This window comes from Alligator sinensis, unplaced genomic scaffold, assembly GCF_000455745.1.
Source record: "Alligator sinensis unplaced genomic scaffold, ASM45574v1 scaffold299_1, whole genome shotgun sequence".
NCBI lineage: Eukaryota > Metazoa > Chordata > Crocodylia > Alligatoridae > Alligator > Alligator sinensis.
The window spans coordinates 1573191-1596252 of NW_005841981.1; the positions used below are offsets into that span (position 1 = coordinate 1573191).

A 23062-nucleotide genomic window follows, 5' to 3' on the forward strand; every position below is an offset into this window, starting at 1 on the left:
TTTGTCGGCCACGCCTGCCGGGACGCCCGCGGGGGGGCTGCGGCGTCCCGGCCTCGCCTCGCCCCAGTGCTGCCCCTCGGCCTTGCGCTGCGGCGCCGGGGAGGGCCGAGCGTTCCGCCGGGGGCGGGGTTAAAACGTTGCAACAAGGGGAGGTCGCCAGCGTTGTAAAGGGGCGCGGTTCCTGTTTCCGCAGAGGTGAACGCGGGGTCGTGCTGCAGTGCAGCAGGGCTCAGCCTTTCTCCGGGCCGCAAGGGGAGCAGCTGTTGCAGCTGCCACCGCTCTGCAGCATGGAAGGGGGTGAAAGTGGCTGGGAGAGAGAATGGGGCCAGCTGTGATGATGATGCCAATTACTCCCCAATTTGAACAGTTGACTATTTCCTCTGGTGCATTAAAGATGCCAACTACTACTTGTGACTGATCATGAGAACTTGTGGCAGCTGCGTTTGATTTGTTGCATTGTGGCCTGGTGGTCAGGGGCCCGTACATGTGCTGAAAACACCTATTGCTTTGTAGTCCCCTCACGTGTATGGACTTTTGCAGCAGCAGGGATCTTAAGTTGAAAAAGGGTGGTAGACACGCCTCAGCTGACTTAAGGAGTAGTGTGTCAGCTGGTTTGACACCAAGGGGGTTTTTAACGTGTTGCATAACAGGATGTTGAGCATTGCTGGGAGTATGGGAATTAGAATGATTTCATCCTTTATCTGAGCAGTGTGGAAGTTGGAGGGAGTTTTTGTTTGAGTAGAAAACAACTTCTCTCAGGAAAGTGACTTTATATAAGGATGCACTGTCCCCCTCTCTCTCCTCTCACACGCACAGCAAATGTAAGTGAAATGGCTCTAATAAAACAGAGGGTGTCTAGTTAGCTTGCTCTCCCATTCCAGGACTTTTGAAGCACAGTTGCATTCAGTGAGGATGGAGGGATTTGCTTTGCCCATAGTTGCTTAGCACATAGTCTGGCTGGAAATCTATAAATTATTTGAGGAAGAATGTAGAATTTAAAAATTTGCCAGTTTGGGTGTTTTTGAAGAATTTCTCTTGCTCTCTTTGTCATTGTATTAAACTGTGTGGTGATCATTAACATTTAGAAAACTGTGCTGGAGAAACAGCCCATAACATTTTTTTTTTCTTGATTAAAGTTCTGTTTGGCATAAAAAGTTTTACAAATGAAGAGAGCAGAAATGAAATGGGGAAAGGACAAATATAGAAGAAAATAATGTGAATCCTTGTAACAGTGAGCTTAAAATGGATTAAAAAGTAACCAAATAGCATCCCTCCAGCAGGCAGTGTTGAAACTGTGCCCTCAAAGTCACAGTTGAAATTAAATAGCCAAGAAGTCACTAATATGTTACATAATTTCCTTCTGAATACACATGTCCATATACACAGTTGATATAGGGTACCAACTTCCTTTCATATTTCTTTTATCTAGTTGATTAAAATGAGTGTCTGAAACTAGTTTCACATCATATCTTCAACAATACTGTTCAGTGTGAATAACATTGATTTCCTTTTAACTGTTAGCAAATCCTATTTTAAGAAATGCCAGCTTCACGTGTACTATGTGACCTGCCCCTACACTATCAAGGACCTCCTTTATCTGAAAATTGTTTTCTTCCTCACTACGTGTATGTGTTCTTGTGGAGTACAGTTATACCCTAATGCTTCTAATTAAATACAAAGAAATACGAGTCCTGACCAATGGATTCCTAGGGAATTAAAGTGTCTCCTAAGATACTTTTTTTTTTATTAATAGATCTCATAGTAGTGTGACAAGTGTCCAAGACATTTTCAGTGTGCAAGAGTATTCAGGATAACCAATGGGACTGCTCCTTTTCAAAAGTGAGGGGGAAGGTAAAATTAAAGGTAACTTTCTGTATAAACATTCTTAAATTGTTTCCTGTCTTTCATATCACAGTCAGGGAAGGAGTTGCATCTCAGGTTTCTCTGTCCTTTGGAATAGAGAGAGCGTCTCTTCCAACTGGAGAAATACTACTGGGTATATTTGTTTAGTGTTCCTTGTTGCTGTTACATGGCATGTGTCCAATTTGGGATTTCACTTCCCTCTGTCGGAGCCCAGGTAGAACAGAGTGTTTTGTCCTTTACAAGCTTGGTGCTGTCATTAATCAGCTGCTGCAGCAGTATTCATGATACCAGGGGAAATTCTTGGTCTGCCCTGGCAAATGCACAGCCCTGTGCCCCTAGTGGTTTAGTACAAGTTTGATGATTAAGAATTATGTAATACTTTAGTGCAGTGTCTCTTTTTTTTTTTTTGGCTAGATTTTTGGTGCACACCTCCTATTATGAAAACATGACATATATTCAGCACAGCTCCTTCACATACACTTCACATATTCTAGATGGTTATGAATCCTGGATGGATTTTGGTGGTTACTAAAAACTGTATAGGAATGCACATTGTAAAGGCTTAGGAAAAGTGATCCTTGTAAGGTCCCTGTTTGTTCACATAACCTTTTTTTTTATAAATTTTGCTGGGTAGGCAGTGGGAAGTAAGAAGCTTCTACAGTGTCAATGGGAGATTTAAATTTGAATGTACTGTAATGTCTTTAATACCATTATTAAAAAGCAAAATCTAACATTAAAGATCTTAAACATTAAGAAGATTGTTTACAGCTACAAAAGCACTGATATTTAGAAGTTAGTATCTGTTTGACTTTCATGGAAAGTAATACTAGTACAGTATTGGTCTTGGAATTATGTAATGCCATAGCAGAACAGAATGGCAGCTGTCACTTTCAAATAAGCTACAATTAATGTAAAGTAGCATGACCCAGGAACAGCTTTACCCACTTACTCTGTTGAGCAAATATTCCACAGACTAAATCACTTCCAAAATACTGTCACTTGCCAGTTTTGAAACTTCATTTATTTATAGCGTATGTATTGGTTTAGTCTAGGAAGTAATTAAGTTATATGTGCAGAGACCTTTCACAAGAAGCAAAACAATAACAGAGAAGAAGAGAAGGAATTAAATATACACTTTAAATTCAGGTTGGCTTTTTATAGTGAACTTTTACATTTACTGGGTTTTTTTTTTTAATATCTATTTTTTTAAAATCAATATCCAATAGCAAATGTCTTGTAATGGCTTTTAAAATATTAGATCCTAGAGATAATAGGCAGATTCTAAAAATAAATAAATAAAAAGTGTAAACTTTAATGGTTCTTTGGTTATGTCCCCCAAGGGGTCATTTCTTCAGCATATAATGTAGAAAAGGAAGCCCTTCAAAAATAGCAAAGCTACTTGTGTGTTTGAAAGAATACAAGAAGTTGCTCCACCAAATTAATCTCAAGAGCTTAAGGCTATGAACAAGCTCTCTGTTGCACAAGCAAAACAACTGAGCTTTGTAAATAGCTGCCCTGACAAGCCACATATAGCCATATTTAAAAACATGACATGGATCATTAATATCACAAATGGTCCTTACTAGAAAAAAGTAGGGTAGGAATGACTTCCTTATCTTCTGTTTCCACCCCACCTCATCTTTCTCCGTTGCCAGACACACCTCTGACATTCTCCGTATCTCAGGGTCATAACCTGACCCTTTGCCCTTCCTCTCTAACACTAATGCAGATTATTTCCACTTTTGTCTCTAACATCACATCTTTCTTCTTTGTCTAGCATGCATGTCTCTCTCGAATCTGTTTTGAAGCACTGCTGCTGAGTCTGATCGTGTTACATCCCCCTTTCAGTCCCTTCACTGAGTCTGTCATCCGCCTTGTCGGATGCAAGCTTCTTACTTCTGCATGTGGTTTTCCCCCCTTCTTGCTCCCCTTTATCTAATATCATTCTCTGTTTTGGAGGTCACTGTGAGGGCAGGAGTAGATTGGAGCGCAGAAGTGGAGGTCAGGTTGAAAGCTAATAGGGATGAATGTGGAAGCACATGTGAGAACTCGTGACTTGCTGGGTCAGGTTCTTAGGTCAGCTGTGTACATGTGTGTCACTATGTTCTTTTCTTTTTCTTCCTCCAGGTGGTGTGATAGCGTACATCAGCTCCTCCAGCTCAGCATCTAGTCCAGCCTCTTGTCACAGCGAAAGTTCAGACAGTGGTTTCCAGTCATCCTCTTCGCCTGTACCATCTTCACCAAACAGTTCCTCCTCTGAAAGCAGCTGTAACAGCAGGAGCAGCGAGAGCTCCGACAGCTCACCAAAGAACAATCAACTAGATGATGCCATTAAAACAAACCAGTCTAAGGTTGCTGGATTGACCAAGGGCCACAGTAGCGTCACAAGTATGTTTAATAGTAACCTGCATTCTACCACCTGTCCCATCTCACCCCCACCATGCAGGCAAACGGATACTGTCATACTCTGCTGACTCAGACTGGCAGCTGGTTTTGTTTGGACTAAGGGCAACTTCTGCACATTCTAGATATTACCATTCACTTCCAATCCTAGCAATTGGGGAAATGATACAAGTGTTCCAAGCTGTGCCCCTTTCGCTGAAACAGCCCATTCTTATTCCTTACTGATATGAATATAGCAGTTCAGCACCCTAGCCACGACCCAGGAGCCCATGGTGCTACATATGGTATGAAAACAGAACCAAGAGGCAGTCCATGAGCCTGGTTTAGGTTTGCACAGAAAAAAAATAGTTAAAAATGTGACCCTTTTTAACTGAGACCTGTAGGGGGTGTCAGGTAACTGACTCCTATCAATTTAAAAAAGTGGTCATCACCTTTTAGCTTGTAAAGTTTGCTCCAAGAAACATCTTTTATTTGCTGAAATTCTCAGCTGAGCAGAGAAAATGTTTATAACCAGAGAGCAATGACATCCTGGGCAGAGATGCAGAGAGTAGAGGGACATGGGTTGCTGAGTACCAGAGAGTTGGTGGGATTTTACTTGACCTGGAGACCAAAAGACCCTAGTGGTGGCAGCGGCTGCTGCTGTGCAGGCTCCTTGGGGGCGCTATTCTAGCCCCTGTTCAAAATTAGCACGCAGGCTGATGCCCCTGCCTCCCACCCCTAGCTACTGCATACAACAGAAGAATTGCCATGCAGTTGCAAGAATGGCGACCACATAGTTGCAACTGCTTTTATATTCTAAACTGTTGGGAAGTTTTAAAAGCAGTTCCCCTTCCGCTATGGGTTTTTAAAGGTATCTGCTCACTTTGTTTCTGTTCTATGACTTTCTTTGGCAACTGGAAAAGTTCAGCAGTAAAGAAAAAGTTTTGAAGCAGTTTTTAAAATCTGAAGGAGACCTCCAATTTTTTCAGGAAAACGTTTAACCCTGAATAACAAATATTTAAGTTGTATGGATGACAGAGTATTTCAACAAAGGCATTTGAAAACAACTTTTAAATTTATTTCTGAGGCAAAATTATGTTTGAAAGTTACAGAATTCCTTTGGAAAACAGCCTTTTATTTTATGATTTGGAGACGCTATAAAGTCAACACTTAAGTCTGATCATGTTACTTTAAAAATCCTTCCACTTAAGTTAAAAAAATAATTTCCATCTCCTGGATCTTTGTAAGAGCCATTCCCTCTTCTGTTGTTTTCAGTAGTTTGGCGCACACTGAAATGCTCAATGGGATTACTCATGCACTGAAATCTAGTCACATGCATATGTGTTTGGGAGATCAAGGCATGAGAACTCCACAGTAAAACTGACTCTATAAAGAAAATTGACATGTGGGAGTTTTTAAATGCTTAGTAAAGCTGTGCAGAATATGGAGATCTCCTTCACAAAGGAGCTTAAGATTTTTTGACATGTCTTTTCTTCCACATCAGAACAAAACCTGAAATTCAATGGAACTGCATTCTCTGAGGGAAAACCATTTAATTGAAGCATTCCTGACCACCTGTGTCACTCAGCCTCTGTTGAACTCTGCTTCCACACTAGTGGTAGCATAAAATACAAAAATAGCACAAAATATTTTCATTCATTTTGCTGAAATAAAACATTCAAAATTATAATCAGAGGATAAACAGTGACAAGCAAATTGGACTTGCATAATTATTTCACCTTTTATAATGCATAGCCCTAATTTACAATTACATTCAAATGGGTAAGCACTATGGCTACTGATGGACATGGAAAAAAAAATGACTTTAGCAAAAGAAGCAGCATATTAGTTGGACCTGGCTTCGCAGCGTCTGTATAGATCAGGCACTTCAGCAGGGCTTTTTGGCACTTTTATCTAACATCTGATTCAATCAGGTGTTAGATAAAAGCACCAAGAAGCCTGCTGACGTGCCTGATCTATACAGAAGTTGGGTGCGCCAGGTCAAGCTTATGTGATGTCTGTTCTGGGCATGTGCTGGGCTCGGTAAAGCACTGGGGGTTTTGGGGATTTTTTGGTTGTGTAAGCAGCCTATGCAAGAGCACAGATCCACACATATGGATTCAGTTATAGGGTGGGACCTAAGTTTGTGTTAAATAACTAAAGTAAATGATATGTTTGCAATATATGGTTTTTAAGTTAACAGTGTCCTTTAATTTTTCTGTTTTTAAGAAAATATCTTTATTCTCAGTTGGGGAAACTGCAACATTTATATTGTCTTCCTTGTCCTGAAGACAGATTGAACCCAAACTTTGGTGACCTAGTTTCCTAAATGATCCTTTTAGCATTTCATAAATGTAAGCAGACTTTATTTTTTCTACTATTGAATACAATGTTGACTGTAAGCCCAGTGTATATGTGTTCTCTCCATTTTATCCAATGATATTTCGTGCGGTAATAACTGATAAGCAGTGCCGGGTTTTCCTGTACTCTTTGTTTTGTCCCCTTTGTTTTTTGAATGTTGAACTTACTTACTGAATGGATTTAAAAAAAAAAGGGAATATGTTTTTACAAGGGGAAGTTGTCATTGGTTTCTCATGCCCCTTCCTCTGTTCTGTTTCTAGAATTCAGTGGCATGGTCCTTCTCTGTAAAGTCTGTGGAGACGTTGCTTCAGGATTCCATTATGGGGTTCATGCTTGTGAGGGCTGCAAGGTGAGTCATAGTGCTCTCCTTTCTGCTGTAGAAATATTAGTTTTTGGATCACTCGCTGCTTAATAACTGGTATTGTGCAGGAATTGAATGTTCAGTGATGTTGAACAGGTAGCTATACTAACCTAATAAGGGTGTAACAGGGGGCCTGCTCAGGGCCAATTCAACCATGGCCCACCCACCTGTTTCTGGGCCAACCGCCCGCATTCTCTCCCGCCACGCCTTGTTGGAATTATTTATTTAATAGATGTTAATCGAGCGGGAGGCTGCCCATTTCCTGCCCCGATGCCAGGGGGTGCTATTTGCAGCTCCATTCCTCCCCTACACCGCAGCCCCAAGCCTCGCAGATGGCATCTAGGTGTTATCATAATCACTGGCCCCACTCTAGGCCCCAGAATCCTCCTAATTGAACCCCACCTGGATTCCTCTCATCAGGCGGCCTCCTCCGCCTTCATATTAGGCACCATAGCTCCCTGAACTGCCTCCCCTTCGGGTGTGATCCCCCCACCAGGACCTTCGGCTCTCTAGCCCTGGCCCACCTCCAGGCCAGTCAGGACCCCAGACCCTCAGCTCCTGGGTGTCCCTCACGGTGGGCTCCTGGCCCTTTGACCCTTCCGGTCCTGGCCCCAGCTTTGACCAGTCAGGGGAAGTCTGGACAGGCCTGAGTCTATGGCCTTTTCTCACTCTCCGGGGGTCCACCTTCCAGGCCCTCCAATCAAAGGGGTAACCCACCCAGTCGTGGGGACTAGGTGTTAAGGCACCCTGACCCACCTTTCACAGGGGTGGTAACTGGCCTGGCATGTCCTGGGGGCTCCCGTGCCACTAAGAGCCCCACCAGGCCACCCACTCCCGGCAGGGTGCAGTTTTAGGTCATGCCCAGGACCAGGAGCCTCCTGACCATCCCCTACAGCTCCTCCCTCACCTCCAGATGACACCAGCAGCCCTGCGGCTAGGCAATGTTATTGCCTGGCCTCCAGCAGCAGAACTGCCCTGTTTATATGGGCAGCCCCAGATCCAAAATGGCTGCCCTCATCAGGCACCTGCTGGCTGCTGCCTTCTGGCCCTTAAAGTGGCAGGCACACACTGTGCCCTGCCACAGAGGGCTAATCTTAAACATTTTAAGATATGCACAAACTTCTTTTAAAAGTTGATGCTTGGATATGTGCAGTCCTTTTCCATGGAAACACCTAAACTGCATGCCTCCACATTTACAGAGGAATAAGACCACTTTTAGATACAGGATCCCCAAGGATGTAAAGGAAGTTATTACATGTAAAAGAGTCAGGTTTGGAATGGGAAAGTTGTTTAGATGCAGTGCAAGAGAATGGCCTAGTAGCTAAAATATACAGCCGGGAGTCAAGAGATCTGGATTCAGTTTCCAGAAATCTGTGCAACCTTTGGCGAGTCACTTAACCCCTCATTTTCTCTGTTGTAAAAGGATTTTAGTGTTGCATGTGGGGAAACTTTTGGAATATATAATAAATATTAACTGTTGCATTATACATACATACATATAATTATACTTCTTTGTGCATTCAGAACAGCCAGCAGGGAAAAAACAATCATGAAAAGTTGTAAAAGTGCTGCTAGTGACATCTAGGGCAGATGATTCTGAAAGGGGTATATGAGTCTGTACGTAAGTTATGCATATCTGCTAACAGATGGATTTGACATCTATAGTAAGAGGTTCTTTTTTGTGTTTGTTTTCAGGGCTTTTTCAGAAGAAGTATTCAGCAAAATATCCAATATAAGAAATGCCTGAAGAATAACAACTGCTCTATAATGAGAATGAATAGGAACAGATGCCAGCAGTGCCGCTTCAAAAAATGTCTGTCTGTTGGAATGTCAAGAGATGGTACGTTCCTATGTTGAATAACGACATTCTTAAAATCAATGATGCTGCTTTTGTTGCTCAGCTCAAAAGTGAATGATAAAGCTTATACAGAGATGGGTTATTGTACCCTGACAGCGATGCTGTCTCTTGCATTTGGGTCATTTTATCTCACTGTATGATTCTCCTACATTTTTACCAGCTCCCTATGGGAGGTAATATTAGCTAAGAAGGATCCTTCCCTTTTCTAGACATCACTGAATATTTTCTTATTGCAAAGAAAGGGTTCTGTGAGCAAATACCTATACTGCTGCAGATTCAGGACAGTAACACCTACCTCTGTCATGTCAGACTCAGGCCTAGTTTATGATTCTTGACTTGAAGGTCCATGCTACTTTTTTGCTGTCATCTGCATGGTGTACACCAGTAGTTCTCAACCTCTTTCATACTGAGACTCATTTGCCAAGATGGATGGCTTGTCCTGACCTACACCCCCTGGCCCTGCCGGCCATGCTTGTGCCCATCACTCCCAATCCTCAGTCCCTTGCCCCTCCAGCCTTGCCAGAGGGGGCCCCCAGATGCCTCTGTTTCACTGGTGCCAAAGCATGAGCAGCAAGTTTGGGTCCCTGTGCGTATGGGCTCTGGCCCCGTCCCACCACCTCCTTCCCCCGCTGAAGGGCCAGGTGCCTTCTCCCCTTGCTCCTCCTGTCCCAGCTCTGTGCCTGGCCACCGTCCTCAGCACCAGTAGGTCAGCGCATTCACACATACACCCCTGAAGCCCTCAGGACCATCCCTTGGACTTCCATCCCCCTATTTACCTGCAACTGGGGCTGCTCCCATGACCCGGCCTCACTCTGTGCTGGCCACAAGCATCTTCCTGCGCAGACGTGCATGCACCCACTGCTTCCAGTCATCCCAGGCAGCTGCTTGCAGGCTGGAATGCTACCAGCCCACAAAGGGAAGCCAGTGCTTTCACGGGTTTTTCTGGGGACCTGCTTGCAACCCTCAAATATTTTTGCGACCCACTCTTTGTGTTGTGACCCACCAGTTGAAAAATGCTGGTCTACACAATTTGCCTGAGATTTGTGATGGGACCAAGTTCTGCTTTTCAAAGTCTCTGTGGCACTGAGGGTGTCTGCACCGATATTTAGGGTCAAGCACATGGGTTTACAGTATTGATGGCTTGTCGCTCAGATTCCAACCTGACAACTTGTCTTGACTAATCCTCAAATGCCTCATGGAGCTGCAGTGGTGATTACACCATAGTTCCCAAACTGCTCCATCAAAGGCATTAGTAATGGACTCACCTGGGACACCTACAGATAAAATCTACTTACCCACTTAAAACAATTAGTTAGCTTACCTGTACTTTTCTCAAAAGTGTGCCCTACTCCAGGGGAAAAGCTGCACTCTCTAGCTCCATCTAGATATTGCAGTGACGCACACCAATGTTCCAGACTGTACCCACAGTCAGTGTGTAGCCTTACTTGTCTGTTTCAAGAGCCAGGTTGTTTCACTGTAAAGACCATCAACATGTGAAGCATAATGTATTACCAGTTGGACAGTGTACCTCTCCCATTGCAATTAAGGTTTAATTTACCAGAGTTGTCTTCTGTCTGCCATTAAATGTGCTGACATCTGAAATTGTGCTGTATGGAACCACTCTTCTCTACTTGCCAAGCATTATGTGCTAAACTTAGCTGCCAGATCAAGTGACAAGCTTGGAGGAATGGTGCATTTTTCCAACCTTTGGACTAATGCAATTGTTATTCCCTTCCAGTTTCCTAAGACAGTGCTGCTTGCCACTTACCTGCACTGGGATTCATGCTGACATATGCTCAAAGTAGAATGGTTACATATCCCTACAGTAACTGGTTCTTTGAGCTTTTGTTGTGAGATGGGTCCCACAACCTGCCATTCCTTCATGGGCTACCAGCTGTGAGGGGAAAGAAGGAGACTCATGGCTGCTTAGGAGTATGAGAGGGCCTAATGTAGAGTCGCATTGGGTGCAGCTATTCAAAAAATTAAGCTCATCTTTGCAAGGCCTACATGCCTAACCCTGGGCTGTGTCCCAACTGAAATATGTCAGAGACTCAGTTTTACTATAGGGAAGGTAATTTGTGTGTGCGCCAATGATGCCTCTTTGGATTACAGTAGCATAGCTAAAATTGGGAGTAGGAGCCCTTGGTGTCCTATGTATGGATATGTGTGTTAGACTTTCTTTTTAAACTGAAGGAAATACTGCCCAGTCAAGCTCTTGCAGAAGGTCTTTTAATAGGGGCCATTAGTGCATAGTATTTTTATTGTAATCAACTTGGCTAAATGCGTAGAGCTTAAGGAAGAGGTTTTTGGCATAGGAAACGAGCAGAGTTGCATAGCTTTCATGAATGATCAGTTAAGTCTTTATATACACTACTGAAAATCTCACCCTGGCCGTGGTTTTTAATGAAGTGATGAAAATGTATTTTGTTTGGCTTCATTTTTCCTTCAGAACATAAATCTTCCTTTAACAATAAAACCACATTTTTTGTGAGTAAAATGAAACACCACTCATATATATATATATATAATATGTCTACATGTTAGTGGTGTTTCATTTAACTCATGAAACAATGTGAATTTGGGGTTTCTTTTTTAACCGAAAATTGGGGATTTTTTTAAATCTGAGAGAACCAGGGTCTCTGGTTATCACTCTATTTGATGAAATTCAGTCCTCGTGGGCTAGTCTGTGCACACATTTACACCTGATTAATCTATCTTACTTGCCTCTGTAAACATAAAATAATCTGATATATATTCAGTTTTAATCGGTTTGCAGCCCCTGATGCACTGATTGAACTACAGTGGGTTTTAATTGCATCTTTGCCTAAGCCAGTGCAACTCTGTACATATTCTGCGCCCAAGTTTGGAAAACTAAGAAAAAAGCAATGCAAACAATCTTAGCATACTTTTAGTTGCTTTTGTTGCTTACCTATAAATAGCCACATATAACAAGATGGCTTTGGACCCAGTTCTGATTTCATACTAGCTTTATTTTAGGGACATTCGAGGGAAGTTACTTCTGATGCATTTAAATGAAATAAGGATTAGCTCCCACTTTTCTTTTAGTAGTAGTCCATTGAACTTGTTATGATTGTGTAGCACTAAAAGTGCTGTTGTTTTTTCTTCTTCATTAGCTGTTAGATTTGGCCGCATTCCTAAACGTGAAAAACAGAGAATGCTGATTGAAATGCAAAGTGCCATGAAGACCATGATGAACAGCCAATTCAATGGCCACTTGTCAAATGAAGCATTATCAGAACATCAAGAGCAAGCACCTGAAGAACTTGTATCCAAACCCCAACAAGAGCAGAACATCAAAAGTCCTTCTCCTTCACCTCCACCACTTCCTCCTTCTCCCTCTGACATTGCCAAGGAAGAAGTGATTGGTATGGTGACCCGAGCCCACAAAGATACCTTCATGTACAACCAGGAACAGTCACAAAACCCAGCTGAGGCCGTGCAGCCACACAATGGGGAGAGAATTCCAAAGAACACTGAACAGTATAGTTTGAATAGCGACCGTTGTAGCAGTGGGCTTAATGACATCCATTATACTGAAAATGAGCACTATCTCAGTGGACAGTACAAAGGGAGAAATGTAATGCATTATCCAAATGGGCACACCATTTGTTTGACAAATGGCCACTGTATGAACTTTACCAACAGTTATACTCAAAGAATATGTGATAGGATTCCAGAAGATGGGTTTTCTCTAAATGAGAACATGAATGGTTACTCATGCAACACTGGCGGGAGAATGCATCTGGTATAGTGATGTCAATTATTCTTGCTCACCTTGACTTTAGTGAAGGGTTCAGTGGTATTCCTCTGCTTTCATTTTAATGAACTGTTAATAAAAATGGGCCAAAATGTACGCATTTAGTCAGTGAGGTTGAACATGGGTCATTTTGGGTTATAGCTGGGACTTGGAGAGGAACAGTGTAGTGGCAGAGAATTACTAAAGAGAGGTTAATGCTTTAAGTTGTGTGTGGGATTTGAAATCAGACAGGTATTGGCTTTTTTTCTGGCAATATTTTTTGGCTGCTGAATAACCTATTTTCAGCCAAAACCTGCAAAAGATATGATTGGACATAGGCTATTTGGCAGCCAGAAATATCAAAGGTTTCTTTGATAAAACTCACTTTTCCAACTTATTGTTTATTTGAAATCCAGTAAATTAATTAAGCCCTTCTTTAAGGGAGAACTTTTAAAAGTTTATGAAGTTAGTGCGTCTGGCTTAAAATGCAACTGTAAAAAAGTAACCAAAGAAAGTCTTGGGCTAAAATCACACTACTAAGTTTTCCTACTTGTTAGCTTTTCCATCTGTAAAATGGGACTAGCACTTCCTTGACCTGCAAGGACCTCCTGAAGCAAAATACATTTATGATTGTAAAATGCTTATGTAGGGCAATGGTGGAGATGATATGAGTACCTGCAATTAAAATTTAAAAGTTAAATTAGAGTAAAATAGATTGGAGAGGGACACTTAACCATGGATCCCCTGCATGATACAGTCTTTTGTTATATGAATTACCGGACCTGACAACGTTAATTTTTTAAAACGCAGTTGTTAAATGGACCTGCATAAAAGCCCCTCTTGTTTAACCAATTAGTTAACAGAGGAACACACATTTTATCTGTTATGTTATTAGTGTGATGCTTTTCTGAACTATGAGAGAGTCTCTTTCAAACGTTTGGTAAAACTTTTGAAATAGATGTAAGATTTTGTGTGTGTGTAAATCCTAGGTTTGTCCAATGAGCAAGACTCCCTATGTGGATCCAACTAAATCTGGCCATGAAGTTTGGGAAGAATTTTCCATGAGCTTTACTCCTGCAGTGAAAGAAGTTGTGGAGTTTGCAAAACGTATCCCGGGGTTCCGAGATCTTTCCCAGCATGACCAGGTCAACCTTCTAAAGGCTGGAACCTTTGAGGTGAGAATTGTAGTCCCTGCCTTGTGAACTTCCTTCAAGCTTCTTATCTTGACTTGAGAGGCTGTGCAACAGTCTTGTCCATTATAGAGATGAGTGTGTCTGGATCTAGCATTGGACTTCTCCACACATGATGACAGAGGAGTGCCATATTGCTGTCTTAGAGAAAAGGGCTAAACCTTCAGCTGGCATAAACTGGCATGGCACTAACTGGCATCAGTGGAGCTATGCTGAATTATATTGGTGGAGAGCCTTGTTGGTAAGTTCTAGGAGTGACCTTCTGCCAAGTCCAGGAGTGTTTATGGTTTTGGTCTGCCTCAGCCAATTCTTGACTAACCAGAAATACAACCCACAACACTCCTCCTTAAGTCCCAAGGCTTAGTAAATCATCCTTGTTGCAGTTTTTATAACAAGTTGCTTGGCCTAGAGAGAAGCAAGTGTAGTAGGGAGGGACTGTGTCTGCGGCAACAGCTTTGCTTTTGAGATCTGATCTGAATTGGTAGCCCTGCAGAAGAGCTCTGCACCTGGCCCCTCTGCTTCCTAAGGGCGCTTTTCTGCAGGGATCCCAGCCTGTGTCAGAGTGCTTCCACCCCTACCAGATGTCGTCCCAGTAGTAACTATGGTATAACAGTCACAGAAGTCTTAGTTGTTTCAGATAGTCAACAGTGCAGTTGCTAAACTTTAAATACTGTGTAGTGGCCACATTATGTCCTGATAGAAGGTCCTTTGCCCTACTCACTATAATTATATTTTACCTTCTAGTTACCTTGTTTATGGTCAGTACTGAAGTATTGTGTATAATTGGTAACTTCAAACTGGTGCAAAAATCCACAATACTTGATGTTGTATTATGATTTGTGTCCTTCATTAAAAGGCCTGTTACCTTGTGTGCCTGTGTGTAGAGGTGTACTAATACGTAGGTCCCATATCGTATCAGCATCAACATAAGGCAAATTTACATTATCACCAATCAGGTTTTTTTGGCTGATATGGCCAATAATGTTGCCAGTAATGCCCTAGCATACATGCAGCCTCAGTACAGGACGCAGGCAGACAGGAGTGTAGCCCTGCAGCGTGGAGAACAGCGTCCGGCTGGTAAGGCATCTGGCCAGCTGGTAAGGCGTCTGGCCGGCACTGCACAGCTGGGGCGGGGCGGAGCTCTGAGCAGTTCATCTAGGAGGGAAGTGACTCCTGCTGCTGCGTGCACCCCAGAGGGACATGGGGGATATGTGCCCCCAGATCTGAGCACAGGACAAGGGCAGGCTGCTGCTGCAGGCTTGAGGCTCTTCCTGGTGTGGGGGCGGGGCTGGGCCTGCACTCAGGGCGGGGGGTGGCAGCACTGGGAAGGGCTGCAGTTGCCCCAAGTGCAGCCCAGCCCAGCCCCCCCACTGGGAAGAGCCTGGTGCTGCCCCCACCTGCAGCAGCACCCCACCTTTGCCCTGCACACAGATCTGGGGCACACCCCCCCCATGCTTTCCTGGGGTGTATGCAGCTGTGGGAGCTGCTTCTGCACCCCCTGGATGAGTCACGGCTCTGTCCTGAGCCCTGCTCCAGCTGGGCAGTGCCTGCCCCAGCCCCACTCCTTCCCTTGCCACAGGGCCCTTGATCTGCTCCCCACCATGCCCCTTCCCTCTACCCTTGCCCCTTCTCCCACATTAGACTTACCAGCCAGACACTGCTCTCCAAGCTGCTGGGCCACATATCGGCAGTCAGGTTGGTATTGGCCAGTATGGCTCATTTAAAAATTGGCCATTGGTATCAACCCAGAAAATCTCTATTGGTGCACCCCTACCTGCGTGTATGTATGATGCACACTGTTGCCAGTAGAGTTAAGTTTGTATGAGCATAAGAGACTTGACCCCGTAAAATCCAAAGTCACTGTTGTGGACAGGTCTGGTTTCCATATCACTTTTTAGTTAGTTGGAAGTGTTACACTGAACAATTGAGTCGTCTTCTGAAATGTGTTGGGTTTATTTATAATATATTTATGTAGCATAGTTCTGGAATGGATTATTGTTGGGTTGAGGTACATGTTAACTGTAACACTTGGGGCCCAGCTTCTGATGTCCCTGGTTTTTTGTATCTTTGCTTTAGACTGCTCCTTCTTCCAGGGCACTTATATTTCTGTTAACGTATCGATTCTTGCCTACAATAGCTGTAAAATGAACTGTTTCCCAGCTAAGGGTGTTGTTTTTAGGTTCTTCTCCCAAACACTTCTTCAGTAGCCTTTAAACTCCTTCCTCATGTTATACAAAAAGACGTTCTTCTCAGTTAAATATTCTACATGTGGCTATCTATGCCCAGGTTATCCCAAAATGAGACCCCAAATGGGGAGATGGAATTACTTAAAACAACCATCTTTTCCAATTAAATCTTCTTTTTTGGAGTCTCCGTGACTGAATAGGAAGCCTCATTCATCTGCTTTTAATGCCAGTTACAAGAACAATCAGTAAACATTTTCCATATATTTCCATTTTCAAATCGGCAGGGCCAGGGTAGTGGTTCTCAATTTTTTGTACCAGGACCCATTTGTAAATGCTGATGGCCACCCCAACCCAGTGCACCTGGCTCCTGACCAGCTGCCCACTACCCCCAGGCCCTAGCCCCCCAGTGTGTGGGGCAGGAGGTGGGTATATGTGGGGCATGGGGCGGGAGGGCCAAGCAGCCCCTTGCAGGCTGAACTGTCCACTGGGAATAGATCAATTTATAATGGGATTAAATTGACTTCTAACAACAAAGTGGATATAGGTTAGATATTAGAAAAAGTCTAACTGTAAGGATAGTTAAACACTGTAACAGATTAGATAGGGAGTTTGTAGCATCAGAGGTAGTTAAAAACTGTCTGAGACTGGTTTCTAGACAGAATGGTTTAGGTTTGTAGTACTTTGAGGTTAGGACTAGATGACCTGGCAGAGTCGCTTCCAGCCCTAGTTCCTGTGACTTACATAGCAAAGTCCTCATCTGGTATATTTCGAAGATCAGAATAAGTGCAGTGCTCTCCTAAAAATTAACAGGTGAAATTTTTGGCTAGTGACTCCATACTTGTAGAGCCCAGTCCCATGAAGTACCATGCATTTTCAGTTTCTATGGAAAATGATGTAGGTGATAGATACTCAGCACCTTGTGAGAAAAAGCCATGTGGCTTTAATTAAGAGCTATGTGCCTCACAAAGTCTCATTTTAGTTCTATTTTGAGGGATTCAGTGGTACATAGGCCTCTCCACAGTAGGATCCACCACAGGACACATTGCTTGGGTGCAGAAAGTGAAACTATCAAGCATAGCCTCCACACCTCTTACCAGGTTACTGCACCTTGCTGTGCAGTTTAAATTTAGCTGCAGGTCACACATTGTGCATGGATGACATGACATTTCCAGGTACATTCTTCTGAACTGCATTTGTAAGTGTGTGAAAAGAAACACTTTGAAAACCCAGAATTCCTCTTGGACAGTGGTAAAATCCTTTTAAAATTAATGTGGTTACACAGAGCGAGTGAGATGGAAATCAAAACATAGAGTACAGTAAACCTGAAGTTTTAAGATGAAGCTGGTTTTAGATTACACTGTGAGAAAAGGCAGGTGTGTACATTTGGAAAACATAAATAAGGTTGGTCAGACATGAGCAAATGGAACTTTACTAGCTGTTCTGCAAGGAAAAAAATCACAATGGAGCTGAGAGCAAGTGAAATTTCAGCCTAATAGGTAAACTGTAAATATTCAAAAGTAGGTGCCTATACCAGAAGTATGTTCCTTGTGGTAACTGCAAGCAAAATACAATTTTAAGTTCTGCTTCCTTAACCTTTCCAAAATCCACAGACTGTTCCTTTTCACGACAGTCTGTGAAAAGACAGGCATGACATGGTATTTTTTACAAATATCACATGATGAGTCAGATCAGTAGCTGGCATCACTCCAGAGTTATTTCAATGGAGAAACTACAGTTTACATCAAATGACGCTTCAGCTTGAACCTTTCCTTCCTACCCATAAATAGGACCAAAAGAAAAAGTCTTCAATATCACAAACACTTTGGGCTGTCCAGACACAAGCCTTCACGCTGGCATGTTTGTGAAGAGTGTTTTTTTTTTTATTCTGTGGCTTAGGCAGTCAGAGGTTTGAATTTTATTTTGTTCCCTCCGGCCTGCTTAATAATAATCATACCCACTTTTTTATTCTGTCCAATTCTGGGCTGTAGCTTGCATTATTCCATAGAGCTAACTGGGTTATTGTCAGTTTCCACACAGGATACTTGTGTAGGCAATAAGAGTGATCTGATTAGAATGTTACTCATTAAGTTAATTTCTTCTTAGATGTTCCACAAATCCATGTCCTTTTTGTTCTCCTCTTTTACCAGGTTTTAATGGTACGGTTTGCATCTCTGTTTGATGCAAAGGAACGTACTGTCACCTTTCTTAGTGGAAAGAAGTACAGCGTGGATGAATTGCATTTGATGGGAGCCGGTGATTTGCTCAATTCCATGTTTGAATTTAGCGAGAAGCTAAATGCCCTGCAACTTAGTGATGAGGAAATGAGTTTGTTTACAGCAGTTGTCTTGGTATCTGCAGGTAAGGATACAAAATTAGTCTGCATCTGTGTCAAAACTTGAAAGCAATTCTCTGTTAGAGAAAAGGTTTCTAGAAAATGTATATAATTATGTCAAGCCTAACTGAATCCCTATAGATCAACTTAATGGGTCTTATGTAAATTTCTAGTAGCCTGCAGTACAAACTTTTACACCTCTGATTTTCAGACAGCTAATGTAAAAATCACTGCTGATTCACAGATGTTTAGAGATCCCTTCTTTTTACTGTGGAATCCAAATTTCCATTAAGAAGAAGAAAAATATTTAGCCTTTTTCCTGTACAAAAGAAAAAATCACTATCACTTTACAAAAAAAATTATCTCACTGCAGTAAAAGCTCTGTTATCCAGCATCCCCCAGGAATGGGGAATGCCGGATAACAAAATACGCCGGTTAATTGAGCAGCCTCAGCTGCCACTTCTTTCGCCACGTCCCACTGCCCCTCCCACAGGCCCTGCGGGACAGGGAGGTGGGACCCGCGCAGCTCCACGCAGCCTATGTCATGTCCCCGGGCCGTAGGGGCTTGGCAGCGCGGGCTGCTTTCCCCTGGTCCGTGGGGACTCGGAGAAACTGGAAGTGCTGCAGTGGGCGCTTCCGGTTTCACTTTTCCTTAAAGGCGGCATGCTGGTTAACAGAGCATGCCAGCTTGTAAGGTGCCGGTTACCAAAGAGTTTACTGTATTATATTAACGTATTCTTCCTGAAAAGTGTCAACAGGCAAACAAGAAGTAGCATCCACAGTGGAAACAGTGGGTCTAATGATTTCTCCCTCCTCATATTAGTTTTACAAAATGATGTCAGTAAAGGTACTTGCACCAGTGCAAGTAATGGGAGAATCAGATACTTTTGATGTCCTGATTTCAGAGACTAATAGGTATTTTAGTTGCCTAACATTTCACTTCTAATCTGGATCTATATTAGAAGCAGTGTTTAGTTTAAACCATGAACCAGTGGTTAAATTAAACCATGAACAAAGCTACTGGGCATATGCAGTAGGCTGTGCTTTGCCCACAGTGCACAGCTCCATGTGCTCATAAATCCCAAAATTGTAGCCAGGCAAAGATGAAGTGGGGGGCGGCCTATTTGTGCTCAATAGCTGGGTGAGTAGGGCATTTGCTGAGGAAGTGGGAGACTTAAGGCTGTAGGTTCTCCTGATTCAGAGGGGGTTTGATGCTGTCTCTCCCATCTTTCCAGCACAGTGCCATAGCCACCAGGCCACAGGTTAAGCATTATCCACTTTCCAGCCTTCCTTTTGAAGCTATGTCACTGCACTTGGTATTTAATATTGTTTGGATAAGATGGGTAGAAAGCAGTGGGGAAGGCTTTTTTCCCCTTTGAGAGCAAGAATTCAAGCCAGGGAACCCAGGGCCTGAGCCCTGTCCCTCTTACTGAGCCATGCTTGTTTTATTTATTTTTTTTTCTGGCCTCACATTTCCCTGTCTTGGCATCCCAGGGGACCTGTTCAACAGGAACAGCTGGAGTAGTTGCAAGTTAAGCACATCTTTAAGCCCTCTTCTTAAATAAAGATGCTTTCCTGAATTGGGGCATTCATGTCAATCACCTGTATACTCTATAGTTAAAAACTAAGCTAATTTGACTTGAGTCATAAAAAAGCAGCTAAAACTTTGAACATTTTACAGTGTTGTTGCTGTAATAAGTTTATTTAGGACAACAGAACAAAGCCGTGTGTACTACATGAGCTCCCAAGCATGGTGAAGCTGCGGACCAGCTAATGTGCCGTTTCAGAAGTGCATTAGCTTTTTCCCCACAATATAGAGGGAAAGATGGCGTTGTAGCCCTGTTTCCCTGTACAGACACCTTGGAATGCCATGTGCCTCCAAGAAAATGAGACGCGTGGCAGGAGTTCTGCCTCACCTGTACCTATTAATAGGTTCCACAAAGAGAGAGTTTTCTAAAGTCAGACCCTAAAACTGGGATCCTGAAAAGCAGGGACTTTTAAGTAAGGAGTTAGAAGTGTTGAGCACTCCTGATTCCTGTCGGTCAGTAGACACTGCCAGGTGCCTCCCCATTTCTGAGAGAGAAGCTTCTTTCATTTAGGTACTAGAAGCTCTGATTCAGCAGGGATTTAAGCACATGCTTATGTCCATCCCTATTAAACCAAGCACGTAAGCAGATGTTGTGTTGAAACGTAACGTGATTGACGTCCTGCAGGTTGAATGCATGTGAGAGAATGTTGCTGACCCAGAATCCATAAGACTGAACCAGTCTTCTTTACAGACAGCTCACTGCAGGCACCCAGATTTGAACATTTTGGCTCGGGTGTTTATACTACTGCTTTCTCTCTTAGCTAATTTGGACACTAACTGGTTTTAAGTTACAAGTCATATTTGTCTTTCCCCCGCCTCAATTTAGATCGATCTGGAATAGAAAATGTCAACTCCGTGGAGGCACTGCAGGAAACATTAATTCGAGCGCTACGGACCTTAATTATGAAAAACCATCCAAATGAAGCCTCTATTTTTACAAAACTTCTTTTGAAATTACCTGACTTGCGTTCCTTAAACAACATGCACTCTGAGGAACTCTTGGCCTTTAAAGTTCACCCCTAGGCCTTCAGCTCTTGATGGTACAAGGACTTGCCTTGTATTAAGCTATTTCGTGCTCAGATATTTATATATTTGTACAACTTGTTGGAGAGAGTACACCAGAGTGAGAATGCTGTGCTGCCAGCGGCTGAACGTTCAGAGTCCTCCAATGTATCTGAAATAGTCTGTTGCAGTTCGGCTGGAGAGTTTACTCTGAATCTGAATAGATGTTGACTGAGGATTTTTTGTTTTCCTCACTCAACAAAAATAAAAAATTCAGCTCCCTCTGATGTAAACCCAATACATAATGGCTGTGTTGGAACATGGACTTGGGTGGAAACAATCCTGCACTGCCAAGGAAATGAGAGAGATGATTTATTTGTTTTTTCCTGCATCTGATATATGGACTTGTGAGGAAAGCTCTTGGTTCACTCATGGTTTCACTGTTCTTGCTCCATGAAATTTGATGGAATGATTTCAATCTAGACCAACCCGTTATTAAGTACGCACACATGCCATATGTATATAATATAAATAGAGACATAGTGGGTGTTTATGACCATATAAAGTACAGAGTTGTGTGTATATACATGTATGTATATAAATAGTTCTATATAAAAAAAAATATATACATATAATTTCTTCACAATATTTTAAACTGTGAAGGAGTTAAATCTACAAAAGATGGTGATTTATGGCAAAACCAAATAGATGCACTTTGTGTATTGCTAAATATCTGACCGTTTCTAATTTTTAGAAAACATCAAATTTGCATTGAAATGCTGTATTTGTTAATTTAAGAAAAACTGTGGCACTAAATGCACAGGGTCAGGTTCAGACTTTATAATGTCACACAGAAGCGAAAGGAAATTGTTCATGGTACTAGTTAGACTGATTATTCTTTGCCACTAAGTTCTTATGGTGTGATAACGGTTAAGCTGCTGAACACTGTTCAAACTGTTCAGGACAGCTGAAAGGAAATTATTAGATGAGTAATAGACTATTGATTCCTCCTGGAGGAAGATTTCAGGAAAAGTATATCCATCTAATTATCTGGATTGCATTATTTAGTGTGCTCTGTGACCATTTGTTTCTTACACTACACCATTTTGCTGCTTGCCTGCTAGATGAGATTTGAATTCTGGAATGTGAGACATCCCTTCATCTTGTCATAGTCTGGGTTTTCCCTCCTTCATTTGTGTGTTAATATTAGATCTGTATGTTTTATTTTGTGTAGACAAAGTTCCACTGGATTTTCTGATTTCTTTCCCCCCCCTACCAGCACCCCCTAAAAAAAAAAAAAAAAGCCTTTTATAATTTCCCCCCACCCCCAGCCCCCCCTAAAAAAAAAAAAAAAAAGCCTTTTATAATTCATGTAAGTAACAAAAATTCCCAAATGTTGAGGGTCTACTTTATACTCTGATAGTTTGCAGTCTCCAAAAGTGATTCTTTATGAGACTGGGTTTTTTCCAGTCACTGCAAGAATAGATGCCACAGAATGTCGTTTAAAAAGCCAAAGCAGTGAAGTCCCCAGCCCCCCCTAAAAAAAAAAAAAAAAAGCCTTTTATAATTCATGTAAGTAACAAAAATTCCCAAATGTTGAGGGTCTACTTTATACTCTGATAGTTTGCAGTCTCCAAAAGTGATTCTTTATGAGACTGGGTTTTTTCCAGTCACTGCAAGAATAGATGCCACAGAATGTCGTTTAAAAAGCCAAAGCAGTGAAGTTCTAGGTAGTCATGTTGCTGTCACATAATGTCAAAGGAAAATGTTCTGTTACCTTTGTTTAAATGGACTCATGTCAAAATTTGATCCTCTAAGGTTTTAGAATTTTGTAACACTAAGTGCTCTGTTAATGGATTCTCGCCTCTCTTGTTGTTAATGTGATATGATAAGGGCACAAACCGGAAAGCCTTCTGAGTTGTAGAATTCCTGTTAAGCTGGCAGGATCAAATCTCAAGTGGCCATGGACCTGATTCGAAGTTGACTGAAGTCAGTGTGTCTTCCCAAATCATGGTACTGGGTTTTGGGTATGGCCCTATAAATCCACTTGCATCACACAAATCGACAGGAACCCTGCCACTATATACTTTTATTGCCGGCCTCATTGTAGCACATACCATACAAAGCAGAATTCCCAATGGCACTGCTCAAAAAAGCACCAGCAGGAAATGGCCAGGAGGGT

The 23062-nt window shown here is 42.4% G+C and overlaps 1 protein-coding gene across 2 annotated transcripts in view; it reads left to right on the top strand.

Annotated features, from left to right (window-relative positions):
• NR1D2 (nuclear receptor subfamily 1 group D member 2) overlaps positions 1-22183 on the top strand; it is a 22768-nt gene extending 585 nt beyond the window's left edge. The window contains exons 1-9 of one of the 2 annotated variants that reach the window (XM_025201011.1): positions 1751-1863; positions 3991-4251; positions 6475-6599; positions 6867-6955; positions 8663-8807; positions 11960-12591; positions 13572-13757; positions 18106-18316; positions 20705-22183. In XM_025201011.1, coding sequence (XP_025056796.1) covers positions 6878-6955; positions 8663-8807; positions 11960-12591; positions 13572-13757; positions 18106-18316; positions 20705-20901 — 1449 coding nt within the window. In that variant the 5' untranslated portion in view covers positions 1751-1863; positions 3991-4251; positions 6475-6599; positions 6867-6877 and the 3' untranslated portion in view covers positions 20902-22183. Of the gene's footprint in view, positions 1-1750; positions 1864-3990; positions 4252-6474; positions 6600-6866; positions 6956-8662; positions 8808-11959; positions 12592-13571; positions 13758-18105; positions 18317-20704 lie in introns of those variants that run through there. The other variant, XM_025201012.1, reaches the window with a different exon arrangement.
• Positions 22184-23062: the final 879 nt, after the last annotated feature.